Source organism: Colossoma macropomum, unplaced genomic scaffold (genome assembly GCF_904425465.1).
Source record: "Colossoma macropomum unplaced genomic scaffold, Colossoma_macropomum, whole genome shotgun sequence".
Taxonomy (NCBI): Eukaryota; Metazoa; Chordata; class Actinopteri; order Characiformes; family Serrasalmidae; genus Colossoma; species Colossoma macropomum.
Window position 1 is genome coordinate 6,009,719 of NW_023494805.1, and position 11,357 is coordinate 6,021,075.

The 11,357-nt window shown below is 41.0% G+C and overlaps 1 protein-coding gene and 1 long non-coding RNA gene across 2 annotated transcripts; both read right to left on the bottom strand.

Annotated features, from left to right (window-relative positions):
* Nucleotides 1-1,083: 1,083 nt before the first annotated feature.
* Nucleotides 1,084-2,139, bottom strand: LOC118826074 (macrophage mannose receptor 1-like). Its single transcript, XM_036596961.1, has 4 exons — nucleotides 2,134-2,139; nucleotides 1,887-2,046; nucleotides 1,253-1,612; nucleotides 1,084-1,168 (listed from the first exon to the last, which is right to left on the bottom strand). The coding sequence occupies exons 1-3, from the start codon at nucleotides 2,137-2,139 to the stop codon at nucleotides 1,254-1,256; spliced, it is 525 nt and encodes a 174-aa protein (XP_036452854.1). The 3' UTR covers nucleotides 1,084-1,168; nucleotide 1,253.
* Nucleotides 2,140-3,554: 1,415 nt separating this feature from the next.
* LOC118826020 lies at nucleotides 3,555-6,695 on the bottom strand. Its single transcript, XR_005008722.1, has 3 exons — nucleotides 6,639-6,695; nucleotides 3,820-3,858; nucleotides 3,555-3,733 (listed from the first exon to the last, which is right to left on the bottom strand). It is a non-coding gene; the product is annotated as an uncharacterized LOC118826020 (long non-coding RNA).
* Nucleotides 6,696-11,357: the final 4,662 nt, after the last annotated feature.

An 11,357-nucleotide genomic window follows, 5' to 3' on the forward strand; every position in this document is an offset into this window, starting at 1 on the left:
AGCCAAGTTTCTGTTAATTCAATTATTGATTGATAGATTAGAGCTTTGAATTCATCCAGTTTAGCACTCTAAAGTAGTAAATTGGATGAATTAAAAGCTCTAATTTGTACTTTGGAAGCTGTTTTGTGGGTATTTGTGAATGTGTACACCGATCAGGCGTAAGATTTATGATGTCCTTGTTTCTACGCTCACTGTCTATTTTATCAGCTCCACTTACTATATAGGTGCACTTTGTAGTTCTACAGTTACAGACTGTAGTCCATCTGTTTCTCTGCATACTTTGTTAGCCCCCTTTTACCCTGTTCTTCAGTGGTCAGGACCCCCATGGACCCTCACAGAGCAGGCATTATTTGGGTGGTGGATCATTCTCAGCACTGCAGTAACACTGACGTGGTGGTGGTGTGTTAGTGTGTGTTGCGCTGGTACGAGTAGATCAGACACAGCAGTGCTGCTGGAGTTTTTAAACACCTCAGTGTCGCTGCTGGACTGAGAATAGTCCACCAACCAAAAATATCCAGCCAACAGCGTCCTGTGGGCAGTGTCCTGTGACCACTGATGAAGGACTAGAGGATGACCGACACAAACTGTGCAGCAGCAGATGAGCTATCGTCTCTGACTTTACATCTACAAGGTGGACTGACAAGGTGAGAGTGTCTAATAGAGTGGACAGTGAGTGGACACAGTGTTTAAAAACTCCAGTAGCACTGCTGTGTCTGATCCACTCAGACCAGCACAACACAAACTAACACATCACCACCACATCAGTGTTACTGCAGTGCTGAGAATGATCCACCGCTCAAATAGGACCTGCTCTGTGAGGGTCCATGGGGTCCTGACCACTGAAGAACAGAGTAAAAGGGGGCTAACAAAGTATGCAGAGAAACAGATGGACTACAGTCTGTAACTGTAGAACTACAAAGTGCACCTATATAGTAAGTGGAGCTGATAAAATGGACAATGAGCGTAGAAACAAGGAGGTGGTCAGAATGTTATCTGTGTATATTTTGTACAAAGATGAAAATAACACAGTGCAAGATCATCATTAGCGGTCTCGGTTCTGTATGATATATTTGTTTCATTAAACTGACTTGTATGTGTATCAAAGAATGCATCAAAATCCTGTTGATGAAGAAATGGTGACTCAGTATCAGTGTGATCTTCTAGATCTCTAAGAAGAAGCAAAAAAGATCAATCAGTATGCATTTCACCATCAATATTCAGCTGTTGACAGATATATGATCCTCTGTCTCACCTTAAACAGTGCAGATGAAGTTGAGTCTCTGGTCCTCTGGCAGACTGACCCACTGCTTACTTCCAGACTGCACCGCTCCTGTTCTTTCTCCTCCTCTGCAGTCTTCCACCCCTGTCCCGTTCCCCGGAGCCCAGTTCTGGTAGCAGATCGACTGTCCACTCACCCAGAACCAGAAGCTCAGGGTGCAGGTGTGACGCAGACCCATCCACACATTAGCAGTGGAGGCATAATTAACAGCTGTTTCCACCCAGTGCTGAATTTCCTCAGTGTGAACAGAGACCAGATCCACATGATTCTCTCTGCAATATCTCAGAGCTTCTCTCCACGTCTTGTTCTGATTAATCAGGATGAGTGAAAGATCTGCAGAAGAATGAGAACAAAGATTTCACCAATACGTCAAATAGTTCAGTGATTTTTGTGCTGTCAATGTTTTAAATATTCAGTTGTGTTTTGGTTAGTGTACTTTCTATCTTTAAATGTTGATTTCTCAATTCATCCAGATTCACTACTTAGATCTACCTACATTAAAGCACTGAGTCAGTGTAACTGCTACAAACACAAACATTAAAGGTAAATGAACTGGATCTGTAACAGGTGTCTTGCATTTCTTCATCTTATTATTACTATTACTCACTTTTATAGCAGATAAATGGATTTTCCCATTTGCAGCCTGCATCATTCCACTTGTATTCAGGGCTAAACAACTGCACACAGAGATCATCCACACCACCGTTTGGCTCATCCTTGTTCCAGTATCTGTATGAGGAGTTACTCCCATCTGACCAGATCCAGCTCTAGAAACACATTAATACCTGATCAGTGAACTGTTTAAACACTGACCTCTCAGTGCTCAATATCACACCAGATAAAATCATCTTCACACTCATATATGCGTTTTGATAATTAGCTCTACCACTATAGAGATTTTTAGTTGCATGTTTTCAGCCAAAATAAGGTGTTTTTTTTTTTTTAATAAAAAGCATAAATCCATAAGTGGTGTATAAAAGGTGAATGAGTATTTCTGGATTATTTTTCCGTAAAACACTGATTGATAAATATAATGTAGTTTTGTTCACATCTTCAGCAACGTAATAAGTGTTAAACAAAACTTTAGGGGACTGGTCAGGCAAGAAAGTGTCCTGCAATTTTATTAATTTTAACTACATAAAACACCCATTTGGGTGCATCTTAATCAGTATTCATTAGCAATTCTTCTGTCTCCACAAAACACAACTACTATTAAGAATTACAGTAATATTAATAATTAGTAAACAGTAGTAAATTATTAAAAGATTATATTATTATTAGGTTATATTAGTAGATTATTATAAATATTAGTATTTGTTGTCATTTAAATCAAGTAAACGTACATTTAACAGTAAAATTATATGGGATTCTTATTGCATAATTATTGCAGTGAAGTTATTGCAAGTTGAATCCGTTCTTAGTGAATTAATTTTATAATTTCATTCATTCATTCTGATGCACTGTCTGCATGGTCTGACAAACTGAACGAATCTACAAAGGCAGATTTCATTTTGAATTAGAATACTTACCCTTATAAAGTGTTCACGAATAGTTTAAAATGTGTTCATTAGTGGTTATTAATCAGCTCATAAACACCTTGAAAATAATTAATAAGCAGTTATAACACATAAATAAGAAGGGCAGCAGTGACCTGTTGTTTGTCTAACAGTAAATAGTTACAGTGAACCCACATTCATTTGTACAGTTAAAGCTCAGGTGTTGCTGGTTTCTGATCTTATTTTTGTCGTCTTAATCAGTCAGCATTAAACCTGTCAGCTACATCAGATATTCACGTTCATCAGACATAACAGCTCATTTGCCCTTTTCATTATAACTGTTATAACTGCTTATTATTAATATTCAAGGTGTTTATTATTTAAGTAATAATCATTAATATACCCATTTTAAACTATTCTTAATCATTTTATAAGGGTAGTCTTATTGTAAAGTGATTCTGCTAATTATGAACATGCAGCATCAGGTTTTGTCCCTCTTGCCTCATGCAGCGATCTGTTTTTGCTTTTAACATTATAAGATTATCTTTGGTCAGATTATGTTTTAAATGTATAAAGGAAACTGGAGGAGTGGTGATTTATGAACACCTGATATTTCTGCAGAGTTTTAGTCACTGAAAAAAAACATATTTTCAAGACCTGCAACCCCCCTGACCCCTCTTTAGTTTCATTACAGTCACACACCTTCTGACCGTGAATAAATCTAAATGTACATGATTTCTTACAGTGGTGTTCTGTTGAACTTTCTGTCTCAGTCCTATCCAGGAAAGGTTTGCTCTCCCATTGAGAAAAGCTATTAAAATGTTCATTTCCTCTTGGCTCTCAATGGTGGCCAGGTCAATGTATTTCTCTCTGCAGTATTTCTGAGCGTCGGTCCAGTTCTTATTTTCATTCACCACACGAAACTGATGAGTCCCACAGAAGGAGAGAGTCCACAGAGCTGTAGAGATGAAAGCTCTCATCAGCATGACAGTACAGTAATGAAGCAGCAGAGAGTTTTACAGATGATCATGAAGCTACACTGACCTGAGAAAAGCAGGATCAGATACAGAGCTGAACTCATGACTGTGGAGAACAAGAGAGACACAATCCACACATTAAACACCTCAACAGTCTTCACTACCAGCACATCAGATCATGTTGTATAATTGACAATATATTTAGTAACACAATCAGTTTGAGAAGAACAGAGAAGCTCTAGGAGTAGACAAACAGATGTAACAATTTAGAGAAAAAGACCAGATTCCTTCACAGGGTTCAGCATGACTACAACACAAATACAGTCATTTTATTTACTACCCAAAACCACCTGAACTTACAGTGAACTCCAGTGAACTAGTTTTTATCTGATGGTGAAATAGTTGTAAATATGAGGGGAAACATTGTTATTTCAGTAATTCTTTAGTTTTGTCATAAACTACCCCCTCCTGGGCCTGTGCGGTAGTGCAGTAGTTTTTATTTTCTTTTCCAGCTCCTCGCTGACTCCACCCACTCCTCCATTTTACACACCTGCAGATCATCTTCTGGACTAGTTACTCTCCTACATATAGTCCGTTGCTAACCCTTAGAACCCTATAAATTTGCGTTTAGCCTCAGTTTTATAAGTGTGATTGCATTTTGAGTCAGTTTTTATGTGTATTTAGCTGTAAATTTCTAGGACATGAGGGAAAGTTCTAGGTTGTACATGTGTAGTCAGCTATTTAAATGGAGATTTACAGGGACATAAACACAGGATCTGAACAGTGGTTTTCTGAACTGGATTACTCACTGAATCATCACTGAAATCTCCACAAAGTCACTCTGGATACACAGGGTACATCCTGATGTTCAACATGATGTGTGAATTGTGTTGCTGTTTTAACCCTTTTGTTGCCAAATGAAGGCTAAAGCAGAGAGCTAATAACAGGCTTTACGGTGAACCGGCTGTGTGTTTGTGCAGTACTCCTGGGTTGTGTGATGTTGGAGTTGGTTTCTCTCACTCTGGCTAGTGATGGCAGGTTCCTCTGAGTGTTCTGGTTTCAACCCTTTATTTACAATATGAAGACTAAAGCAGAGATAGTATAACAGTAGTATAACAGTAGTGAGTGGGTTTGGGTGATTTTGGAGCTGGATCTCTGGCTGATGGTCACACGTGGATGAAATCACTCTGGATGGTGAAACAGGGTCTGATGAGTGATCTGGTGTGTGAATCATGTTGCTGTTTTAACCCTTTGTTGGAATATGAAGGCCAAAAACAGATCAATAATATTAGGATTTTGGGTGATTTTCTGAGCCAAATTACTCACTGATGCTGACATCACAGCTCACACTAACTAGTTTGGGTCGGTCTGCTGAATGGTCTGATATGTGTATCCTGTCTGTATCTTAAACCATTCTGAAGTTATGATGGCTAGAAATTACCTACAGTTTTGGGTTCTAGGGTTAAGCCTGTTTGTTTGCAAAGTCTCTGTGTTTTATCTGAGTTCTGAGTCTGGTGTCTTTGTGCTGGTTTTGTGTGTTTTGACACATAAATCTATGTCTAACGCTGCCTGCCTGTGTTTTGACTCCTGCTCTGTCTTCTGTTTTGTTTTAATATGGATCTACCGCTGATGTTGCCTGCCTGTTTTTCCCCACTGCCTGTTGTGATTATGAGAGTTGGATTACCCCAGATAAACCCATCTCACACCTGCAGCCTACATGCCTCATACGACAGGCATTCTTTTCTTCAGGTGTTTGGCTCCTATTACTGTCATTGTAAACAACTTCACATCTGATCACTCTGAATGAGTTTGTTTGCATCTTAACAACTGAGTTTTGTGGAAATGTTGAAAAATTGGTGGAATTCCCCTTTAAGGAAAGGGATGGTGACACATTCAGAATTTTTAAAATGAAACAAGAACTAACAGCCAGTGATTCACTTTATGATGTAAAAAAAAGGTTTTTTGTATTTTTTTGTAAACAGTGTATATAAACATGGACTGTTTTAGCTTCCAGTGGAATAGATGAGTTTAATAAATGTATCTGAATGTTGTTCCTCCGGAGAATCAGAAGAAAAACATCATAAACATGCAGAAAAATTTGAATGCCACTGCACATTTACAAGAACAGCAGGCGTTCCTTTATCTGACCAGGTACCAAAGTAAAGCATTTTAAACAGACAAAGACCCAGACAGCAAGAATCAAATACATTCAAAACAGAGAACACATTAATAACAAGTTTGTTCACAGAAGATCTACAATACAGCAATATTACACATTTTTCTGATGTAAATATTCAGCCAACCCCTCTGCAATGGGCTTCATAGTTCATTGTTTTATCTACATATTTAAAATCTAAGATGTTATTTCAGCAATAATCATAAATGTACATTAAAAGTAGGATTTAAATTATGACCCACAGCAGCAGCTTAACGTCATGAAACTGCAGGAACACATTCAGAGAGCAGCAGCGTTTTAGCTGGACCTGTTAATCTGGAGTATAAAGTGACTCAGAGAAACTAACCTGAGAAATGTATGAATTACATACTGCACAGTATATAAGCAGCACCAGCTGTTCAGTTTGTGCTTTTTTAATAATTTTGTCCCTGTGAGTTAAAAAATGACTGCTGTCTTCATTTGAAATTATGACGATGTGTAAGAAAAACACGTATGGATTAGTTTTCCAGACAGGGGTTAATCCTATTCATTATTCTGTGTAGTCCAAGACTAGGCTTAATCCCTGTCCAGCAAATCATTCTTTTCTGTAAGTACAGCAGTTTCTCCTTTACACTTTTTCTAGGCACTTTGCTTTAGAAAAATAAAGAATAAATCTGATGGTAAATTAAAGCTCAGTAACAGAGATTAGAGTCTTAAAATGTGTTTCTTACCTGTTACTGCTGACCAAGTTGCTCTATTAGTGTCTGTCTGTCTGCTGCTGATTAGTGTCTGTGACTGAAGAGAAACTGAAGCCACAACAGCTATTTCTTTGTTTTTGTGCTTCTTTGACTATTTTTATGTTGATTTACATGAAGGCTGGTCTGACCATGCAAATAAACAAACACACACAGTGGATACATAGATTAAAAGATTGAGGTAAAACATGAAACAACTTTCTGAAACACTGTTTGTCAGCAAAGGATTTCAAAGTTGCTCTGTTGTAAATAAAAGCAAATAAGTCAAACAAGAATTAATAATGATTGACTGTGAGTGTTTAAGGGGCAGCAATGCCAGAGTGGCTGATCTGGAGGGTTACACCCAAGTGTATATCTGCAGTCATTTACCACCAGTCTGAGTACGTTTTCATACGTTTTTATTCAAATAGCACACAAAGTTCTTCACAACCTAAAATTAAAAAGCATATTATTCACATAAAACAAGACATCAATAAGATCCACACATACACATGTAAAAAATTAAAATAAAAAATACCATTCAAACGTTAAAAGTAACCAAAGCAAGAGAATAAAATGTCTTTATGTGAAGACAGTGAAGAGAGACTAATACAGGGGAGATGTGCTCTCTGTGTTTAGTCCCACTGTGGAGACGGGCTGGAAAAGTGGTCTGAGGAGGGACAAACCATGAACTAGTGACAGAGTGGTGGGCACCCACAGCTCATTGATGCCCAGCAGCAACGAGGGCTGTCCTGTCTGGTCCAGATCAACAGAAAAGCTACTGTGACACAAGTTACAGGAATTTTTAATGATGGTAATGGGACGGATGTGTCAACACACAATGCATCACACCCTGCTGTGTAGGGGGCTGTGTAGCCACAGACTGATCAGAGCACTTATGCTTTTGGTGATGGCACCAGAATGAACCGTGGGAAGCAGAAGGAGGGAGTCTGGTGCTCTGGACTGGGTTCAAGCACTTCTGTGGATGAAACATGCCACCTACCTAAACATAGTTGCAGACTATGACTTAAAGGATCTGCTGATGTCTTGGTACCAGATACCACAGGGTACCTTCAGAGGTCTTGCAGAGTCGATACCTCCAAGGGTGTTTTGGTGGCACATAGAGGACCAACAGCATATTAGGCAGGTGGTCATGTTTTGGCTATTCAATGTAGATGTAGGGTATAGGGGCTTTGTAAAGCTCTCTGCAAAGTACTTGGCATCACTGGGGGTGTCAGATGTCTTTGGAATAGGAGGGGTAAGACCATCAGCTGGGTCACCTGAATAAGGTGTCTGATAATGAAAAACCAGAAACACTTGATGACCTCAGGTAAAATCACTGATGGTGCATTAGTTATCATTACAGGACTTCATATATGGAATCTGTTGTATGGGAACCATGGCCAGCTCTAGACTACAGTATGCCATAGTCCAGATTATACTTCGGAGGCCCTCCTGCACCCCACACGCCACCCCCAGGTGAAATCTACCAATAAGGCATGTGTAGAAACAAAGTAAATGAAATGTGATGTGTTAACCAAGTGTCTGATTTGTGTCTCACATTATGCAAAAGAGCCACATCTAAGAGGGGGTCAACATATTTTGCACAAAAACATGAAGATCTGGTACGTTGTCCTAGTTATCATTCTGTAGGTGATCTGGCAGTGTGCTAAAACACAAAGATAACCCACTAAATTAAACAAACCATCATCTTGGAAACTGCAATTAAAAATGAAACCGTTCTCAATTTTTAGATGCCAGGAACCTCACTGACCTGGACTGTAACTCACTCACAGTTTGATGTTTCTCTGCAAGAAAGAGCTGTTTGCTCTTAGGCGGGTTTTTTCTTTTTTATGGATTGCTGAAAAAGAGAGAAAATTTATATCAACAGGAGTTTAAGAACACATATTTGCATATATAATACTTCAAAGTGTTTATGACCAAGTCCCTAAATAAGATACAAATCCATATTGTAACAGGCCCTCAGTTCCTTAGTGCCTTAAAAGTGGTAAGTCATTTACAGCTGCAACAATATATAATTTATACAAAATTATATGTATAAAATGATTTGACTAATACAGTAGCTTATCTGCATTATGTGTAGCACTTCTTGGCCAAGCTTGTGTATCATTTTGTATTAATTCTCCTGCTCTTTAGGCACTAATCATAACATTATTATTACTATGCACCATCAAGCCGATTCCGACTCCTGGCATCCATATGGTCAGTGTTTCTTTATACTATCCTGTAACATTTGCATGTGGGCAGGGGCAGGGCTTTCATAGGCCCATGAACAGCCTTTCTCTGCATAGGCCTTTTGGATTGGATCCAAATCTATTCATATAGGAAGAAGTGGCCCATCTTAACTCAGTCAGAGCAAACATTCTTATGACCCGTGTTAACCAATCAGCATATCCAAAAATAAAATACAAATTTACTTTTTTTGTCAATGAAGAGCAAAGATGTGGATGTACTAGGTAACTGCCTATTCCAGCTGGTGACAGCATGGACAAAAGCAGCTGCAGGGGCTGCGGTTAAAAGTTAAAACTGAACTTTTTTTTTCCAGAAGTGTATCCCACCCTCCTGATCTACACTGTTCTCTGCTGTGTTCTTTCTGTATTGGATTTCAGGAACAAGAACTGAGTTGACCTAGATGTGTCCATATCACTTTCAGGCCTGCATGCTGATTACGACCACAGGGCCACCTGCTTTTCATTGTGTACTGTGTAATGAAACATTCACATGTATCACCACGTCATGAGTAATGAGAACATATTTACCCAGCACATTTTAACACAAGTTCACAAAGTGCTGGAAATGTAAAATGAAACGAATTTCATATACAGCTATTTATACACACACACACACACACACACACATTATCTAAGCCACTCATCCTACTGGTTCATGGAGGGTGCTGGAGCTTATCCCAGCAGTCATTGGGCACAAGGCAGGAAACACCCTTGACAGGTCACCAGTCCATCACAGGGCAGACACATGGACATGTGGATATGGACATGTCTCCCATGTTATTATCGTGACTGTTTACGTCCCCCCCCTGCCAACCCGATGTCAGCATGTGACGTCATTCATTCAACCATAGCGCGTCTCCAAACTCAATACCTGAGTGCCTTTATCACCATATCGGGTGACTTTAACCACGTCACTATGGACAAGGTACTACCAAACTTCACTCAGTATGTGGACTGCCCCACCAGAAAGGAAAGAACACTGGACCTGTTGTATGCTAATGTTAAGGACGCATACAGCTGCTCCCCCTCCCCCCTCTGGGTAGGTCAGACCACAACTTGGTGAACCTCAGTCCCTAGTACGTGCCACTGGTGAAGAGTCAGCCTGTGACCACGCGGACAGTGAGTAGATGGTCTGAGGAGACTTATGAGGCATTGCAGGACTGCTTTGAGGCTACTGATTGGCCTGCACTCTGTGAGCCACACGGAGAGGACATCGACGGCCTCACTGAATGCATCACGGACTACATTAACTTCTGTGCGGATGCCACTGTCCCAACCAGAACTGTTAAATGTTACCCAAACAACAAGCTCTCCTTAACAACAAAAAGAGGGCCTTCAGAGCTGGAGACAGGAAGGAGGTGAGAACGACCCAGAGGGAACTGAAGACAACTATCAGGGAGGCTAAGAACAAATATAGGAGGAAGCTGGAGTAGAAACTCCAGCAGAACAACATGAGGGAGGTCTGGAGTGGAATGAAGACCATCACCAGCTTCAGGAGCAGAGTAGAGGGCAGTGTGGACGGGGCCAACAAGCTAAATTTGTTTTTTAACAGATATGTCACTGCAGGCTCTGTCCTCCCCCATCCTGACTCCACTGCTGCCGGTCCTCAGCAGCCCACACCACTCACCCTGCCTCCCCCTCCTGATAGCCTGCCCCCCTCCTGTGACAGCCCATCTCACACCCTCCCCCACGCGTCACCTCTACAGTGAGTCTCACTGCTGACAAGGTGAGAAGACACCTGAAGAGACTCCACACAAACAAGGCTGCAGGCCATGATGGGGTCCCCCCAGGGTGCTTAAACCCTGTGCCTCCCAGCTTTGTGGAGTACTGCACCATGTCTTCAACATGAGCCTGAGTCTCCAGAGGGTCCCTATGATGTGGAAGACGTCCTGCATTTTTCCTGTTCCGAAGACGCCGCGACCCAGTGACATCAAGGACTACAGACCAGTAGCACTGACGTCCCACGTCATGAAGACTATGGAGAGGCTCATCCTAGATCAGCTCTGGCCCATGGTCCAGCCATTTCTGGACCCTCTCCAGTTCGCCTATCAGCCCCGCCTGGGAGTTGAGGACGCCATCATCTACCTGCTCAACCGAGTCTACGCTCACCTGGATAAGCCAGCCAGCACTGTGAGGATCATGTTTTTTGACTTCTCCAGTGCATTTAAGACCATTCGGCCTGCTCTTCTGGGTGACAAGCTGACAGTGATGCAAGTAGATGCCTCCCTCGTGTCCTGGATTGTTGACAACCTGACTGGCAGACCACAGTATGTAAGCCTGAAGCACTGTGTGTCGGACAGAGTGGTCAGCAACATTGGAGCCCTGCAGGGAACTGTCCTTTCTCCCTTCCTTTTCACCCTCTACACCACAGACTTCAGCTACTGTACAGAGACCTGCCACCTTCAGAAGTTTTCTGATGACTCTGCAATAGTTGGATGTATCAGCAGGGGTGATGAGGACGAGT